This window comes from Hemitrygon akajei, chromosome 11 (genome assembly GCF_048418815.1).
Source record: "Hemitrygon akajei chromosome 11, sHemAka1.3, whole genome shotgun sequence".
Lineage (NCBI taxonomy): Eukaryota > Metazoa > Chordata > Chondrichthyes > Myliobatiformes > Dasyatidae > Hemitrygon > Hemitrygon akajei.
The window spans coordinates 68,484,535-68,504,818 of NC_133134.1; the positions used below are offsets into that span (position 1 = coordinate 68,484,535).

A 20,284-nucleotide genomic window follows, 5' to 3' on the forward strand; every position below is an offset into this window, starting at 1 on the left:
AGAGCACCATTGTTGCTTGAGCCTCACAACAATTTTTAACATAATGATTTTCCAAATTTGAACACAAGATCAATTTTGTCCTGGTGATTAGAAAAGGATAATGCCATCAGAGCAATCCCAAGCATTACTCTTGAGGCCAAATCTGCATGCTAGCCATTCAACATTGATTATCAACAAGGCTTCACTTTTCCCATGCAGGAATGTTAAGAGGACTTGTTCTGGGTTAGTACTGGCCTCCGTTCAAACCTTTTGAGCCACTGGGATATCCTTCAGAGTTGAAATATTTATGCATTTTTAAAAAAAAAAGAAAATGAGGAACCAGATGTAATTTTAATGTAGCAACTTGTCAGTTGCTTTTAAACTTGAAATTTAGGCCTTTTTAGTAGGTTAAGACCAAGGACAATTTAAGATTACCAAACAAAAGATTCCATGGCAGAAAACCCCTGTGTGGTGATTGTATCATTGAACAATTTGTCTTTGGCCTTGGGGTCCTTTGTTTGATTATGAGTAGATTTTATATTTGACAGGTCAGTGGCGGAATTATTTGCAGGCATCCATTGTCTGGACTTCGGGTGTTGGAAGGTGAATAGCAGGGGCAAAATTAAAGGATTGAACTTCATTATTGGCCAAGTCCACATTATAGAAAATGTGATATGCCATCCTTTATGTACATGAGAACATCTTTGACCATTTGCCACATACAAGATTGAATTCACCGAGGTTTGCCAGAAGCTCTTTAAATATGGACTTGAAGCATTCAATACACGCAATAAAGAAGTGGACTGTTTCTTAGAATGCTTGCAAGAAGCAAATGAAGAAAACCAACAAAATGGAATAAAAATTATCAAGGAATTTGAGGGCAAGAACAAAGAGGTAAGATGAAAATTAAATAGTAAATATTGAAAATGCTAAAAAACTTGATGATGGAACTGATTTTAAAAGTATTGTTTAAAGGGAATGGCTAGGGAACATTTATATTCCTGTCCTCTCAAATTTATGTTAACATTTGCATTTGCATCCCTACTACCAACTCAATCTACAAAGTTAACTGTCTCCCAAGTTCCTTTGCACCTCCATTTTCTAAAGTCTTTCTCAATTTAGAAAAGTCTATGCCTTTATTCCTTTTACCCAAGCACTTGACCATGCATTTCCCTATGCTATATTCCATCTTCCACTTCTTTGCCCATTCTCTCAACCTGTCCAAGTTTTTATGTAGACTCTTCATTTCCTCAACACTAACTGCACCTCCACCTATCTTTGTATCATCCACAAACTTAGCCATCACACCATCAATTCTGTCATCCAGGTCATTAACATATAAATTTAAAAGCAACAAGCTCAACACCAACCCCTTACAGAACTCCACGAGTCACTAGCAGCCAACCAGTTGGATTTGTGTTTGGACTTTTACTGATTTTCTTTGTTACTTAAATAAACATTGTCTGCAGTTTCTATGAGCTGGGGGTCGGAGGGCAGGGTTTAGTAGTCAGATATTAACGATTGAACCTCATTAATGCAGAAAATACAGAAAGCATTCAGCAAGTCAGGCAGCATCTGTGGAGAAAGAAATATGACTCAGTTATACCCTCAGGGCAATTTATGGTTGTAAATTAATCTACCAACCATGTGATTAGTGAGGAAATGTGAGTATTCAGAAAAGCACACGTGATTACAAGGAAAACATACAACACGTTGTATGTTGAGATAGAATGCTGGTCACTGGAGCTGTGAGACTGCAGCTCTACCCACTATGCCACCCCTGTTGAAGACTTACTGAAAATGCAAGAGTCATTGTGTGAGGGAGTAAGCAGAGTAGTTCTTGGCAGGCTAAAAAGATGCAGTAAAGGTTGTGGTATGCGAAATTTGGTTAGAGTCTTGATGCTGCAGTTCCCTTATGAGACTTTACCCATATAAGAATGTAAATATACAACCACTGTTGCTAGCTACACAGAATAAATTTTATAACAATGCTATTTCTGAACATAAGCTAATGCTTAATTAGCCCCATATTTTTCATTAATATTGCACTACATCTATTGATAAGTGCCCTGCTATTATATGGATTCATTTCATTGGAGTTTAAGGGAACTTATTCTTAAAATAGCTTTTCCAAGGCATTGGGTACGTTTACAATCAAAATGTTGTAGAAAATAAAATCAATTTGACTTCTAAAATACTGATAGACAATTACCCACTTATTCCTGTCAATATACCAATAATATTGATTGTTCCTCTGCCTCACACATGCTGGCTGACCTGTTGAGTTTTTCCAGGAGTTAGTTTTTAGCCAACTAATCCAACTCCATTCCTCTAACAAGTTATCTATTGCTGAAGTTCTCATTTGGGGATTTGTTACACTGGCTGGCTCCGCTTACTATTTCTCTGTAAACATGCAAAATGCTGTTCCCTATGTCCTAATTGCATCTAATCTTCTTCACTCATCATCCCTGTGTTTGATGATCCACATTGGCTTTAATCTAAGCAGTGTAAGTTTTTAAATTCTCTTCCATGCTCTCAAGTTCTTTGTTCTTACCCTTTCCTATCTTTGTAATTCACTACAGCTACCCCCTTCCTAGATAACTTCACACTTATGTTTCTGGTAACTATAGTATACTCAAATAAATGTTTTTAGCTGGCAAAACCTGAAGCTAAATATATTCCCTTGCTAAACATCTTGGCCTCTTTTTTTCCACCTTTTGAAATGCCCTTGCGACTCCTTAGGCAGCACTTTGCAAACCCACAGCCTCTACCAACTAGAAGACAATGCAGCAAAAACATGGGTACATGGCCACTGGAAATTGCCCTCCAAGACACTCACCACCTTGACTTGGAAATGTACTGCTATTCCTTCACCATCTCTGGGTCAAAATCCTGGAGCTATCTCTCAAACAGCATTGTGGTATACCCATACTACAAGGGCTGCGGTGGTTCACATAGGCAACACACCACCTTCTCAAGGGCAACTAGAGATAGGCAATTAAAGCAACACACCTGCCTACCTACCTAAACTTAACAGGTCAGGCAGCATATGTGGAAATGAATATGTAGTCGACATTTCAGGCCATGACACTTCTTCAGGACTGAGAAGGAAGGGGAACAATACCAGAAAAAGTGGGGGAAGGGAAAGGAGGCTAGCTGGAAGGTGTTCGGTGAAGCCAGGTGGATGGAAAAGGTCAAGGGCTGAGGAAGAAGGAATTTGATAGGAGAGGTGAGTGCACCATTGGAGAAAGGGAAGGTGGTGATGGCCCAGGGGGAAGTAATAGGCAGGTGACAAGAAGTAAAAGGTCAGAGTGAGGAATAGAGAGGGGTGGGGTGAGGACATTTGTCTGCCAGAAGGAGAAATTGATATTTATGCCATCAGGTTGGAGGCTATCCAAACAGAATACAAGGAGTTGCTTCTCCACCCTGACGGTGGCCTCACCTTGGCATAAGAGGAGGCCATGAACCAACAGGTTGGAACGAGAATCGTAATTTAGACATTTGGCCACTGGGAAGTCCGGCTTGTGGCAAATGGAGCAGAGGTGCTCGATGAAGCAGTCTCCCAATTTATAGCAGGTCTCACCAATGCAGAGGAGGCCCCATTGGGAGTGCTGGATACAACAGGTTCACAGGTGAAGTATTGCCTCACCTGGAAGGACTGTTTGGACCCCTGAATGGAGGTGTAGGGGCAGGTTTGTAGGTTTTCGCAAATAAAATAGCGGAAGCATTTTATGTTTTAGAGAAGCCATGCAAACTTATTTATTGAACACCAAAAAAAAAACTGAACTCAAAATGTGTTGAAAAACCTTTCACTTTATTACGTCAGACCAGCCTCTTAAAGTGAAACCACAACTCAATGCCAGTGGTTGTGAATTAAGGACATTTTCACCAATTACGCTACCCCACAGAGTCCCCCCAGAATTCACTAAAACCGGCATTGTTAGCCTGTACAAAGCTCGGATGAGCTGCTCGGCTCGGATCCTATGTTTCTGGATGGAGGAACAGCAGGTGCTTCTGGCTCACCAACAGCAGCTCATGGTCAGGTCAGGGGCATAGTAGCGGAATGCTTTAAATCTTGGTAGGTTGCTGTCAGGCAATCTACTGAAATACGTTCAGGTTTACCCCTCTTATCTATGATAAAAGTCTTTAATCCTTGTTCCAAAATGTGGAACAGACCACCGTAAAGAGGCCTAAGGGGATGTTGGTGTACATCATGGCAGACAAAAACGAACAGGGTTAATGTAGATCAAGAGGAACCCAAGAGTGCTGTACACCATGATGGGAGGTAAGAATAGGTGCAGAGGAATTGAATTTACTGAGGAGGGTAGAATGCTGTTGTGAGGCTGACCAGGTGAATGGATAATTATGGCATCGGGAATGGGATCACCTAGCACTGGTAATGTCTGTCTGTACATCAACTTAGCCACAGACGACTACAGGTCCTCTTTCTGAGCTGTTCTGAGCCCTACACGAGACGATCATGCCAACACTGGTCAGTCAGGGAAACCCTCAGAATAGCCTTTAAAGGAGAGGTGAAGCCACTTGCAATGGCTGTTGGACTGTAGATGATGCCATGGTGTGATGTAGCCTAACACCGAGGATCTGGGCTATTGCAGCCCATGGATTTGATATGAACTGTGGACCACAGTCAGAGGAAATATCAGATAGGGTGCCAAACCAAGCAACCCAGGTGCTGATGAATGCCCGAGCCACGTCTGCGACCATCATTGACGCTAGGGGACAGCCTCTGGCCACCTGATGGTATGGTCCATCATGGGAAGGAGGTGCGTGAAACTGCGGGATGAGAACCCACAAGATCCACATTGACAGGTCAAACCATCAGGCACCTCAAAAGGTGCCAATGGCGCATGAATAAGACAGTTAATTTTTGCCCACTGGCACTTCACACAAGCTGCAGTCTAATCCTGCACATCCTTCCTGAGGTGACGCCAAACAAACTTTAGTGCAATCAGATTATATGAAGCCTTCCAGCCCGGATGTGACATGCAATGTATGGAGTCAAAATCAGTCTGCAAGCATGATGAGACAAGGGCAACTGGTTGAGACATCACACAGGAGAGAAGCTCCAGCTTCTCTGAACTTAATGTCAGCCAAGTGCAGGCCTGTATCAGCCTGGGTTAGCACCTTGGTCGGCTGCCATGCCAGCATAATTAACCTTTATGTGTATGGCCTTGATGGCTGGCCGTGAGAAGCAATCAGCTATGCCATTATTTTCCCCCTTGATATATGGCATATCAGTTGTGAACTCAGATATGTAGGGCCACCTGCTGTCATGCAGACCAAGAGCCTGATGTTTTGGCCATCACATGCATGATGACCATTTCAACGAGTGCTATGAAATAGTGACCCTCTAAAAGAAAACAGAAACAGTGGGCAGCCAGATAGAGACAGAGAAGCTCATGATCAAATGTGCTGAACTTCCCCTCGGGATGCAGCCGGCAGCAGAAAAGCGCGAGTGACTGCCACACAGCTCAGAATCAGAATCAAGTTTATTCTCACCGGCATGTGACATGAAATTTGTTAACTTTAGCAGCTGCGGTTCAATGCAATACATAATCTAGCAGAGAAAAAAAAAATAAACATTGAACAGATTTTTTAAAAGTGCAAAAACAGAAATACTGTATATTTTCAAAAAAATGTGAGGTAGTGTCCAAAGATTCAATGTCCATTTAGAAATCGGATGGCAGAGGGGAAAAAGCTGTTCCTGAATCGCTGAATGTGTGCCTTCAGGCTTCTGTACTTCCTACCTGATGGTAACAGTGAGAAAAAGGCATGCCTTGGGTGCTGGAGGTCCTTCATAATGGACACTGTCTTTCTGAGACACCACTCCCTGAAGATGTCCTGGCTACTTTGTAGCTCTGACTGTCCGTTCGTGCACAGCACCCACAGCACAGTCTGAGGCATCAGTAGTAGTGGCTATAGGTGCATTGGGAGCAGATGCTCCAGTTAGGGTTGCATTAGAAGGAGGTTGTTTGGCAGAGTCGACTGTACTTCCTAAGAAGGTTGGCGTCATTCAATGTCTGTAGTGAGATGCTGAAGATGTTCTATAGGTCAGTTGTGGAGAGCGCCCTCTTCTTTGTGGTGGCGTGTTGGGGAGGAAGCATTAAGAAGAGGGACGCCTCACGTCTTAATAAGCTGGTAAGGAAGGCGGGCTCTGTCGTGGGCAAAGTACTGGAGAGTTTAACATCGGTAGCTGAGCGAAGGGCGCTGAGTAGGCTACGGTCAATTATGGATAACTCTGAACATCCTCTACATAGCACCATCCAGAGACAGAGAAGCAGTTTCAGCGACAGGTTACTATTGATGCAATGCTCCTCAGACAGGATGAAGAGGTCAATACTCCCCAATGCCATTAGGCTTTACAATTCTACCGCCAGGACTTAAGAACTTTTTAAAAGCTATTATTAATGCTTTTTGAGATAGTGATTTAGATGCATATCATATTTTTTACTGAGTTAAGTATTGTATGTAATTAGTTTTGCTACAACAAGTGTATGGGACATTGGAAAAAAAGTTGAATTTCCCCATGGGGATGAATAAAGTATCTATCTATCTATCTATCAAATGCCCTGGTCATGTCTGCTGACCAGTCAAACGTTTAATTTAGGGGTATTGCCTTTAAGCACACAATACAGGGAAGCACAAGTTCAGCAGCTTGCAGAATGAAGCTGTGATAGAAATTCACCATACCTAAAAACTCCTGTAGTTTTTAGTAGTGGGAAATCCATAATAGCAGCAACATTTGATGGGAGGGATTCCACACCTTTTGCAGAGGTGTGATGGCCAAGAAAGTCAATGACTGACAACCCAAACTGGCATTTTGCAGGGTTATTAATCAACCTGTGTTGGCTTAAACACTCAAAGTGTGTGGAGGTGGGATACATGGTCAGATCTGGATGCACTGGTGACAAGAATGTCATCCAGGTAAACAAAAAGAAAACCCAAGTTTTTTGATACAGAGCTTATCAGCCCAAAGGGCATGCACGGAAACTCAGAGGCCAAATGGGCTTATCACAATTGTTTTGAGAATGTTCTCTGAGCACACAGGCACCTGATGGTAGCCCCTAACTAAATCTACTTCGGAAAAAAATTGATTTTCTGGCTAAACGTCCTGAAAAGACTTGGAAGTCTGGGACCAGGTAGCAATCTGTGGTGGCGAGTTTGTTAAGGTGTCAGTAATCGCCACGACAGGCAACCACCATTAGATTTGGGGATTATATGGGGGGGGGGGCAAAGCTCAGGGGCTATTAAACTGGCATACAATGTCAAGTCTTTTTCTGGGTCCTGTCTATGCAAGGGCATGGACTGGAGGACCAGTTGTGGAAATGGTGCTCAGCCCTATGTTTTGTGACTGTCATGGAGAACGTGGACTTGGTGTGGTTAGAGAATTCACCCAGCAGTTGAGTAAACAAATGTGGTATATGCGCTTGACAGAGTCGCTGTGACGAACTTCACGGGGAAGCAGGGCACTGATCCAAACTCTGTGACATTCACAAGCTGGCGGTTCTTAAGATCAACCAACAGGTCTGAAGCACACAGGGAATCTGCAGAAGTCTAGCCACTTTAGCCAGGATGAAGTCCCATGTGTAACATTGCCCACTGAAGTAGGGAGTCACCCACCATGTCCCATAAGTCTGGATCTTGCTGCCATTGACAGCCTCCAGCAAGATTCCATCACTCTTTGCCTTCTCATCAATAGGCGATGTTGGCAGCACACTCACTTGAGGAACCGTGTCACACAGGAAGCATCACCCTGAAAGGTTGTCTGTAATGAACAGTAGATGACCCTGGCGGCTGGAACCTGTGGTGTCCCAATACACTGGCACTGTCGAAACTACAAGGGGGTCAGCACTTGCTAGCTTTCACGCCAAAGCAAACATGGTAAAAGCACAGGCCCGATGGCGTCTGTTTCACAAGTGTGAGCATCCTTGTGTTGAAGACCTTGCCCACAGGGCTTAATGAGGTAGAGAAAGGAGAAGGAACGATGCATTGTTGACTGGCTAATTGTAGGCTATCAGCCATTCTAGCAAGCTGTCTATCGTGAGTGTATTAGTGAGGGCTATGCGAATTTTATCAGCCATTTGCTGCATGAAGAATTCCTTAAAAATAAAAGAAGGATGGTTATTTCCCAGGAGAGACAGCATGTGGGCCATTAGCTCTGAAGGCCAAGCATCATTAAGACCAGGCAAGGAGAGCAACTGTTTGGCGTGCTCAGACTCTGAAAGCCCGTAAAAGATGAATTTTCAGCAATCGGTATTTATCATGTTTGGGCAGGTGTTCTAGTAAACTCACCACTGTCGCAGCTGTGGGGTTACTGAGCAACACTACTACATAGAAACGTTTCATGTTATTGGCAGTGATTTCTCAAAGTGCAAATTGAGCCTTTATTTGAACAAACCAAGTGATGGCATTTTGCACCCAAAACTCTGGCACTTTCAAAGCAACTGTGTTAGCCAATATGTTGAATGACTCTAGAATCATCCTAGAGCATCAGGGTCACCAGTGTAGGATTTTGCAAGTAAAATAGCAGAGGAGTTTTAAGTTTTAGAAAAGCTGTAGCAATTCACTTATCGAGCAGAAAAAAACTGAACTCAACATGCACTAAAAGCCCTTTACTTAACCACATCATCATGTCAGACCAATGTTGGTGGTTGTGTACATTTCCACCAATTACGTTACTACAGGTTGCACTTAGGCCTTCTTGCAGGTAAAAGTGGCTAGAGAGAGATTATTGGGGATGGACAAATAGATGACAAGGGTTTCTGGGAGGGAGCAATCCCAGTGGAAGTGGGGTGGAGGGAAGGTTAAAGATATGTCTTGTGGTAGGGTCTCTCTGGAGATGGTGGAAGTTGCGGAAATAATCTGTTAGATGTGGGGTGGTAGGCAAGGACAAAAGGAACTCAATCACTAATATGGTATGAGGGAAAATGGAGGAGATGTGGGTGAGGGCAGCATCAATAGTAGATGGAGGGAAACTTTGTTCTTTGAAGAAGGTCATCTCGGATATTCTGAAACAGAAAGCTGCGTCTTGGGAACAGATGTGGTGGAGGCAAAGAAACAGAGAAGGGAATAGCATATTTTACAAGTATAGTCAGGATGACCATAGGAATCAGTAGGATTATAAAAGATGTCACTTAACAGTTTGTCTCCAGAGACGATGAATTTAAGGGCAGGGTGGAAGTTGGAGGCAATGTTGATAAAATTGACCAGCTCAGAGGAAGAGATAAAAACATAGCTAACCTACAGCACAATACAGGCCCTTAGGCTCACAAAGCTGTGCGGAACGTGTCCTTACCTTAGAAGTTACCAAGGGTTACCCATAGCCCTCTATTTTTCTAAGCTCCATGTACCTATCCAGGAGTCTCTTAAAAGATCCTATTGTATCTGCCTCCACCACTATCACCAGCAGCCCATTCCGCACACTCAACACTTTTAAAAAAAAAAAACAATTTACCCCTGACATCTCCTCTGTATCTACTTCCAAACACCTTAAAACTGTGCCCTCTCTTGCTAGCCATTTCAGCCCTGGGAAAAACTGACTATCTACACGATCAATGTCTCTCATCATCTTGTACACCTTTATCAGGTCACCTCTCATCCTCATTTATCAGGTCACCTTTATCAGGTCACCTCTCATCCTCATTTGCTCCAAGGAGAAAAGGCCGAGTTCATTCAACCTATTCTCATAAGGCATGCTCCCCAAACCAGGCAACATCCTTGTAAATCTCCTCTGCACCGTTTCTATAGTTTCCACAACCTTTCTGTAGTGTGGCAACCAGAACTGAGCACAGTACTCCAAGTGGGTTCTGACCAGGGTCCTAAGGAGCTGCAACATCACCTCTCGGCTCTTAAACTCAATTCCACAGTTGATGAAGGCCAATGCAACGTATGCCTTCTTAACCACCGAGTCAACCTGCGAAGCAGCTTTGAGTGTCCTATGGACACGATCCCAAGATCCCTCTGATCCTCCACACTGCCAAGAGACTTACTATTAATGCTATATTCTGCCATCATATTTGACCTACCAAAATGAACCACCTCACACTTATCTGGGTTGAACTCCATCTGCCACTTCTCAGCCCAGTTTTGGATCCTATCAATGTCCCGCTGTAACCTCTGACAGACCTCCACACTATCCACAACACCCCCAACCTTTGTGTCATCAGCAAATTTACTAACCCATCCCTCCACCTCCTTATCCAGGTCATTCATAAAAATCACGAAGAGTAGGGGTGATGACTCTTTGTCAGAACAGATCCCTGAGGCACTCCACTGGTGACTGACCTTCATGCAGAATATGACCTGTCTACAACCACTCTTTGCCTTAAGTGGGCAAACCAGTTCTGGATCCACAAAGCAATGTCCCCTTGGATCCCATGCCTCCTTACTTTCTCAATAAGCCTTCCGTGGGGTACCTTATCAAATGTCTTGCTGAAATCCATATACACTACATCTACTGCTCTTCCTTCATCAATGTGTTTACTCACATCCTCAAAAGCTTCAATCAGGCTCATAAGGCATGACCTGCCTTTGACAAAGCCATGCTGTGGCAGCTGCAATTACCAGCTGCACCATCAACTGGGCATATTAAAGTGTCCTGTAGCCAACCATCCTCCTGATAATCTGGTAAACGACTGAGCTGTTGCATTACACCAGCCTAAGTGGATGGGACTGGATAATTGGATTGTGCCATTCTGCTACAGCCAGAGGGGTGTTCTCTGGAACTGCTTCATTTATGTCATATTTTTTTAAGGAGAGGAATGTTTTTTCTCCCCTGCAATTTACTATGGACTGGCCAGCATTGAATATAAACCCACAGTCAGGAGATGAGTGGTGTCACTTGGTTTGAGGAGTATTTATTATGTTTTTGTAACCAAATTCTGTATTGTTTAGCTGATTCAAGTTTGGACTCTAGAACAGTTCTGTTGCGTCTGTAAATATTTTGGGTGAATAAAACCCCTATTTTTTTTCACATTTACCTGCTTTCCCAGTTTTATGCTTACCCTGGTCCTTCACACATGCTGACTATTCCTAATCATATTATGCCTCTCCAAATGTTCATAAATCCTGCCTCTCAGGATCTTCTCCATCAGCTTACCAACCACTGAAGTAAGACTCACCAGTCTATAATTTCCTGGGCTATCTCTACTCCCTTTCTTGAATAAGGGGACAATATTCGCAACCCTCCAAACCTCCAGAACCTCTCTCATCCCCACTGATGATGCAAAGATCATCGCCAGAGGCTCAGCAATCTCCTCCCTTGCTTCCCACAGTAACCTGGGGTACATCCCGTCCGGAACTGGTGACTTATCCAGCTTGATACTTTCCAAAAGCCCAGCACATCCTCTTCCTTAATAGCTACATGCTCAAGCTTTTCAGTCCACTGCAAGTCATCCCTACAATTGCCAAGATCCTTTTCCATAGAGAATACTGAAGCAAAGTATTCATTAAGTACCTCTGCCATCTCCTCCGTTTCCATACACACTTTTCTACTGTCACATTTGATTTGTCCTATTCTCCCACGCCTTATCCTCTTGCTCTTCACATAGTTGTAGAATGCCTTGGGGTTTTCCTTAATCCTGTCCACCAAGGCCTTCTCATGGCCCCTTCTGGCTCTCTTAATTTCATTCTTAAGCTCCTTCCTGCTAGATCTCTATCATTACCTAGTTTTTTTGGACCTTTCGTAACCTCTTCTTCTTGACTAGATTTACAACAGCCTTTGTACACCATGGTTCCTGTACCCTACCATTCTTTCCCAGTCATATTGGAATGTACCTATGCAGAACCCCACTCAAATATCCCCTGAACATTTGCCATATTTCTTCCATACATTTACATGAGAGCATCTGTTTCCAATTTATGCTTCCAAGTTCCTGCCTGATAGCTTTATATTTCTCCTTACTCCAATTAAAAGCTTTCTTAACTTGCCTGTTCCTATCCCTCTCCAATGCTATGGTAAAGGAATTGTGATCACTATCTCCAAAGTGCTCTCCCACTGAGAGATCTGACACCTGACCACAGATCAAGAACAGCCTCTCTACATATGTAGGCTTATCTACATATTGTGTCAAGAAACCTTCCTGAACACACCTAACAAACTCATACCCCATCTAAACCCCTTGCTCGAGGGAGATGCCAATCGATATTTGGAAAATTAAAATCTCCCACCACAACAACCCTATTATTATTACACCTTTCCAGAATCTGTCTCCCTATCTCCTCCTCGATGTCCCTGTTACTATTGGGTGGTCTATATATTAAAAAAACACCCAGTAGAGTTATTGATCCCTTCCTGTTCCTAACTTCCACCCACACAGACTCCTTAGATAATCTTTCCATAACTTCCTCATTTTCTGCAACCGTGACACTATCTACGATCAACAGTGCCATCCCCCCACCTCTTTTGCCTCCCTCCCTGTCCTTTCTGAAACATCTAAAGCCTGGGACTTGAAGTAACCATTCCTGCCCTTCAGCCATCCAAGTCTTAGTAATGACCACAACGTCGTGGCTCCAAGTACTGATCCATGCTCTAAGCTCATCTGCTTTGTTCATAATACTCCTTGCATTAAAAAAGACACATCTCAAACCATCGGTCTGAGCATGTCCCTTCTCAGTCACCTGCCTATCTTCCCTCTTGCACTGTCTCCAAGCTTTCTCAATTTGTGAGCCAACCACCTCTTCCTCCATCACTTCAGTTTTGTTCCCACCCCCCAGCAATTCTAGTTTAATCTCTCCCCAATAACCTTTGCAAACGTCCCTGCCAGGATATTGGTTCCCTTGGGGTTCAAGTGTAACCAGTCCTTTTTGTACAGGTCACACCTTCCCCAAAAGAGGTCCCAATGATCCAGAAATCTGAATCCCTGCCCTCTGCTCCAATCCCTCAGCCACGCATTTATCCTCCACCTCATTCTATTCCTATACTCACTGTCACATGGCACAGGCAGTAATCCTGAGATTACTACCTTTGTGGTCCTGCTTCTCAACTTCCTTCCTACTCCTGTAGTCTGTTTTCAGGACCTTCTCCCTTTTCCTACCTATGTCATTGGTACCAATATGTACTACAACCTCTGGCTGTTCTCCTTCCCACTTCAGGAATATCAATGGGGAGTATAACCAGGGAAGCCTTTGAACATGGACTGTTCTACGTAACCAATGATGAGCAGTTTAATGCTTGTTCAGCCTTCAAAGCCCACATCCCTTGAACAAATAACAAAAAATACCACTTAGAGTATGCTTTCTTGATTAAACTTTCAGTCTCTTTCCTTAATATCAGCTTGCCTCAATTATTTTGCTTGAAAATGCTCCAGTGGTATATGTTGAGACATTTTTGCTGTGTTAAAGAAGCTATAAAAGTTATTTAAGGTAAATTAATAGCTATTGCATTTAACAGTCAGTGGTTATCTTTTGGATTATTTGTTCCCTGTAGCAGTTGAATGAATTGCAACGTATCACTGACAGCTTGCTCGTGGAGAATAAGATCCAACAGTTTAGAGTGAAGATCGATAAACTGTGGAACAGTCTGATGAACCTGGAAATGCAATTAGTTGACCAACTGGAGGTAAGAAGTGATAAATTTTCATTGCCAAAAAAGGTATAACTAATCTACAGGAATTTAAACACGAGAATAGAAATGAGATCAATGCTCAGCAAACCAAAAAGCATATGTGGGGAATGAAGCAGGATTAATGTTTTGGGTCAGAACAGGAAAATAAAATTTCAGATTTTATAAGCCTATGCAGAGCGGGGGAGAAGGTTTGTAGTTGGGTGAAAGATAGGGTAACAACAAATTAAAACTCCTGATTGGTTGTTGAGTTCCCCAACACCATAGGTACTAGTTGGACTCTTGTACCAGATTAGTTTGTGTTTTGTTCAAGTGTGAACATAAGCAGACTGAGCAAAACTGAGCCAGGCAATTGTGTGAAGATACTTCTTACACAAGAAAATCTGCAGATGCTGGAAGTTCAAGCAACACACACAAAATGCTGGTGGAACGCAGCAGGCCAGGTAGCATCTATAGGAAAAAGTACAGTCGATGTTTCGGATCAAGACCACTTGTTAGGACGAAGGGTCTCAACCTGAAACGTCAACTGTACTTTTTTCCAATAGATGTTGCCTGGCCTGCTGTGTTCCACCAGCATTTTGTGTGTGTTGCTTCAGACACTTCTAACCTTGCTTTCACCCCACACACATAAATGGATGCCACAACTCCAGGAAAACAATGAAGAACTGGATTTCTCACATTTTCCCTCTTCAGCTCAGGATCAGTCAAATATACTACAATCTAGAATTTGTTGTGGAATTTATAAAACAATTGCCAAATATGACAGTAAATTAATGGCTGACCACTTATTTTCAGCACTGCACATTGCCATTGCTAAAAACAAATTTCTCATATGTACACAATGTGGGAATAGGTCACTAGGCTCCTCAAACCTGCCCTGCTATGCAATAAATCTAATCTGATAATAGCATCAATTTCACATTCCCAGCTCTCCTGGTAGCCTTTATCAAATATCTATCCACATTTACCTTTTTAAAAAAAAATACAAAGATTCTGCATCCACCGCTTTTTGAGTAATAGGGTTCCAAAAGTTCATTACTTTCTGATACAACATTTTACTACCTCTCTTACTTAAATGCATGAACCTCTCATTTTTGGCCAGTGAGACCACCCCAGTTCTAGATACGCAAAAGAGAACATCCTTCCCATCTTTACTATCAAGATATCCCCTGCTATTGTTTGTGTGTCATTTAAACCAACTGTCATTTTATAAACCCTAGCAGATGCAAGCTTAGCCCCTCCAATACTTGTGATAAGAGCACCCATCTTTTCTGGATACCAATACAGAAAACCTTTCAACTGCTTCCAAAGCATACACATCCTTCCGTCATTAAGTAGATAGTGTGGTGTCATCAATAAACTAAATAAACTGAAGTATGATGTCTCTTTTGTATTAGACCATGTCAAAGGAACAGAAGCTGGCCATTCGGCCCATCGAGTCTGCTCCGCCATTTCATCATGAGCTGATCCAATCTCCCCTTTAGTCCCTTTCCCCTGCCTTCTCACCATAACCTTTGATGCCCTGACTACTCAGATACCTATCAATCTCTGCCTTAAGTACACCCAATGACTTGGCTTCCACTGCCACCTGTGGCAACAAATTCCATAGATTTACCACCCTCTTGCTAAAAAACTTTCCTCATCTCTGTTCTGAATGGGTGCCCTGCAATCCTCAAGTCATGTCCTCTCGTACTAGACTCCCCCACCATGGGAAACAACTTTGCCACATCCACTCTGTCCATACCTTTCAACATTCGAAATATTTCTATGAGGTCCCCCCTCATTCTTCTAAACTCCAAGGAGTACAGTCCAAGAGCAGTCAAATGTTCCTCACATGTTTACCCTCTCATTCCCGGAATCATTCTAGTGAATCTTCTCTGATCCCTCTCCAATGTCAGCACATCCTTTCTTGAATAAGGAGCCCAAAACTGCACACAGTGTTCCAAGTGAGGTCTTACCAGTGCCTTATAGAGCCTCAACATCACATCCCTGCTCCTATACTCTATTCCTCTAGAAATAAATGCCAACATTGCATTCGCCTTCTTCACCACCAACTCAACCTGGAGGTTAACCTTAAGGGTATCCTGCACGAGGACTCCCAAGTCCCGTGGCATCTCAGAACTTTGAATTCTCTCCCTATTTAAATAATAGTCTGCCAGTTTATTTCTTCTACCAAAGTGCATGACCATACACTTTCCAACATTGTAATTCATTTGCCACTTCTTTGCCCATTTCCCCCAAACTATCTAAGTCTCTCTGCAGACTCTCTCGATAGTTTCTCAGTAGTTTCCTCAGCACTACCGGCCCCTCCACCTATCTTTGTATCATCAGCAAATTTAGCCACAAAGCCATCTATTCCATAATTCAAATCGTTGATATACAATGTGAAAAGAAGCGGCCCCAACACAGACCCCTGTGGAACACCACTGGTAACCGGCAGCCAACCAGAATGGGATCCCTTTATTCCCACTCTCTATTTCCTGCCAAGCAACCAACGCTCTATCCACATATGTAACTTTCCCGTAATTCTATGGGCTCTTATCTTGTTTAGCAGCCTCATGTGCGGCTGCTCCATCGAGTCTGCTCCGCCATTTCATCATGAGCTGATCCAATCTCCCCTTTAGTCCTTTTCCCCCACCTTCTCACCATAACCTTTGATGCCCTGACTACTCAGATACCTATCAATCTCTGCCTTAAATACACCCAATGACCTGGCCTCCACTGCCACCCGTGGCAACAAATTCCATAGATTCACCACCCTTATCAAAGGCCTTCTGAAAATCCAAATACACAACATCCACTGCATCTCCCTTGTCTAGCCTACTTGTAATTTCCTCAAAAAATTGCACTAGGTTTGTCAGGCAGGATTTTCCTTTAAGGAAGCCATGCTGAGTTCTGCCTATCTTGTCATATGCCTCCAGGTACTCCGTAACCTCATCCTTGACAATCGACTCCAACAACTTCCCAACCACTGATGTCAAGCTAACAGGTCTATAATTTCCTTTTTGTTTCCTTGCCCCCTTCTTAATAGCGGAGTGACATTTGCAATCTTCCAGTCCTCCGGAACCAGGCCAGAATCTATCGACTTTTGAAAGATCATTGCTAATGCCTCCACAATCTCCACTGCTACTTCCTTCAGAACACGAGGGTGTTCTGAACATGAATCTGGTCCAGGAGATTTATCTACCCTTAGACTATTCAGCTTCCTGAGTACTTTCTCTGTCGTAGTTGTGACTGCGCATATGTCTCTTCCCTGACACCCTTGAATGTCCGGTATATTGCTGATGTCTTCCTCAGTGAAGACTGATGCAAAATACTCGTTCAGTTCCTCCACCATCTCCTTATCTCCCATTACAGTTTCTCCAGCATCATTTTCTATCGGTCCTATGTCTACTCTCATCTGTCTTTTACTCTTTATATACTTGAAAAATCTTTTAGTATCCTCTTTGATATTATTTGCTAGTTTCCTTTCATAGTTCATCTTTTCCCTCTTAATGACCTCCTTAGTTTCCTTTTGTAAGCTTTTAAAAACTTCCCAATCCTCTGTCATCCCACTAATTTTTGCTTCCTTGTATGCCCTCTGCTTTGCTTTTACTTTGGCTTTGACTTCTCCTGTCAGCCATGGTTCCATCCTTCTTCCATTCGAAAATTTCTTCTTCTTTGGAATATAACTGTCTTGCACATTCCTCACTTCTCGCATAAACTCCAGCCACTGCTGCTCTGCCATCCTTCCCGCTAGTGTCCCTTTCCAGTCAACCTTGGAACCAGTTCCTCTCTCATGCCACTGTAATTTCCTTTACTCCACTGAAATACCAACACATCAGATTTCAGCTTCTCTTTCTCAAATTTCACAGTGAACTCAATCATGTTATGATCACTGCCTCCTAAGGGTTCCTTCACTTCCATCTCTCTAATCACCCCTGGTTCATTACACAATACCCAATCCAGTACAGCCGATCCCCTAGTGGGCTCAACAACGAGCTGTTCTAAAAAGCCATCTCGTAAACATTCTACAAATTCTCTCTCTTGAGATCCAGTGCCGACCAGATTTTCCCAATCCACTCGCATGTTAAAATCCCCTACAATTATCATAACACTGCCCTTCTGGCAAGCATTTTCTACTTCCTGTTGTAATTTGTAGTCCACATCACTGCAGCTGTTTGGAGGCCATCAGAGTCCTTTTACCCCTGTGATTTCTTAGCTCAACCCATAAAGATTCCATACCTTCCAATCCTATGTCAACTCTTTCTAATGATTTAATATCATTTCTTACCATTAAAGCCACACCACCCCCTCTACCTATCTGCCTATCCTTCCAATACACCGTGTATCCTTGGACATTCAGCTCCCAGAGACATGCATCCTTTAGCCACATCTCAGTGGTGGCCACAATATCATACCTGCCAATCTGTAACTGTACAACAAGATCATCCACCTTATTCCTTATGCTGCGTGCATTTAAGTATAACACCTTAAGTCCAGTATTTGGTACTTTTTGCATTGATTGCACTGCAACTTATCCCAATGGCTGCAAATTTGCTCCATCACCTGCCTGTCCTTCCTGACATCCTTACTGCTCACTACCTTAGATCTATTTCTGTTTTCCCTCTCCTCCGCTCCATCATTCTGGTTCCCATCCCCCTGCCAAATTAGTTTAAACCCTCCCTAACAGCTCTCTTAAACCTTCCCACCAGGATATTGGTCCCCCTAGGATTCAAGTGTAACCCATCCTTTTTGTACAGGTCACAGCTGCCCCAAAAGAGGTCCCAATGATCCAGAAACTTGAATCCCTGCCCCCTGCTCCAATCCCTCAGCCACGCATTTATCCTCCACCTCATCCCATTCCTACTCTCACTGTTGCGTGGCACAGGCAGTAATCCTGAGATTACTACCTTTGCGGTCCTTCTTCTCAACTCCCTTCCTAACTCCCTATATTCTCCTTTCAGGACCTCTTCCCTTTTCTGACCTATGTCATTGGTACCTATATGTACCACGACCTCTGGCTCCTCACCCTCCCACTTCAGGATATCGTGGACATGATCAGAAACATCCCGGACCCTGACACCAGGGAGGCAAACTACCAATCGGGTCTCCTGATTGCGTCCACAGAATTGCCTATCTGACCCCGTAACTATCAAGTCCCCTATTACTACTGCCTTCCACTTCCTCTCCCTACCCTTCTGAGCTACAGGGCTGTACACTGTGCCAGAGGCGCAGCCACTGTTGCTTCCCCCAGGTAGGCTGTTTCCCCCCCCCCCCCCCACAACAGTACTCAAACAGGAGTACTTATTGTCAAGGGGTACAGCCACTGGGGTACTCTCTAGTACCTGACTCTTCCCCTTCCCCCTCCTAACTGTCTGCCTCCTGTGGCCCCGGTGTGACCACCTGCCTGTGACTCCTCTCTATCAACTCCTCACTCTCCCTGACCAGACGAAGGTCATCAAAGGTGTTCAATTTCCCTAGCAGCAAACAATAACATTGTTAGTGTTTCTCAGTACCTGGATATAATTTATGAATCTTGCATGAGAACTAGATAGGAAAGGAGTTGGGAGCTTAACATCTATGGATACACATTATTTCAAAGGACCAGGCAGGTAGGCAGAGGGGCTGGTATGGCTCCTTTGGTTTAAAAAAAATCAAATCCTTAGAAAGAAGTAACATTGGATCAGAAGATGTACAATCCTTGTGGGTAGAGTTAAGGAACTGCAAGGGCAAAAAGACCCTGATGGGTGATTTCAATATGCAGATAGTTTGGGAAAAACAGAGTGGTGCTGGATCCCATGAGAGGGAATTTGTGGAATGCCTATGGGATGGGTTTTTAGAGCAGTTTATGGTTGAGCCCACTACGAGAAAGGTTATACTGGATTGGGTGTTGTGTAATGAACCAGATTTGATTAGGGAGCTTAAGATAAAGGAACCCTTAGGAAACAGTAGTCATAATATGATAGAATTTACTTTGCAACTTGAGAGGAAGAAGTCAGATGTATCAGTATTCCAGTGGAGTTAAAGGAATTATAGAGGCATTAGAGAGGAGCTGGCCAAAGTTGATTGAAAGTGGACACTAGCAGGGATGACAGCAGAACATCAATGGCTAGAGTATCTGGGAGAAATACAGAAGGCACAGGATAGATGCACCTCAAAGAAGTAGTATTCTAAAGCCAAGATAATGCAACCATGGCTGTCAAGGGAAGTCAAAATCAAAATAAAAGCAAATGAAATAGCAAAAGCATATTAACAGAGCAAAAAATTAGTGGGAGGTTAGAGGTTTGGGAAGTTTAAAAAAAAAAGCAACAGAAAGCAACTAAAAAGCCATAAGGAGGGAAAATATGAAGGCAAACTCACCAATAAAATCAAACAGGCTACCCTAAGTTTTTTTTTAGATATATAAAGAGTAAAATAGAGGTGAGAGTAGATATTGGACCACTGGAAAATGACGCCAGAGGGGGACAAAGAGATAGTGGATGAACTAAATAACTTTTACATCCGTCTTCACTATGGAAGACACTAGCAGTGTACTGCCCTTGCTGAGGTGCTGTGACATCAACTAGACAGTCAGCCAAACTCCATTCAAACTGACATAAGAGGCAGGTATAGCATCCTAGCTTCATGAGTTTATTTAATGGTATGGCATAGTGAATAAGGAGTGAAACTGAAAAACAACAAAATACAGAATATCTATTCACATGAATAAATATGGACAGATAAGTAAGAACTTAATTAAGT

At 43.1% G+C, this 20,284-nt stretch overlaps 1 protein-coding gene across 3 annotated transcripts in view; it reads left to right on the forward strand.

The window, feature by feature from the left end:
* Positions 1–20,284, forward strand: part of drc3 (dynein regulatory complex subunit 3) — a 65,263-nt gene that overhangs the window by 32,065 nt on the left and 12,914 nt on the right. For all 3 annotated transcript variants that reach the window (XM_073061021.1, XM_073061022.1, XM_073061023.1), the window contains 2 exons: positions 699–873; positions 13,427–13,558. In XM_073061021.1, the coding sequence (XP_072917122.1) occupies positions 699–873; positions 13,427–13,558 (307 nt within the window). The remainder of the gene's footprint in view (positions 1–698; positions 874–13,426; positions 13,559–20,284) is intronic.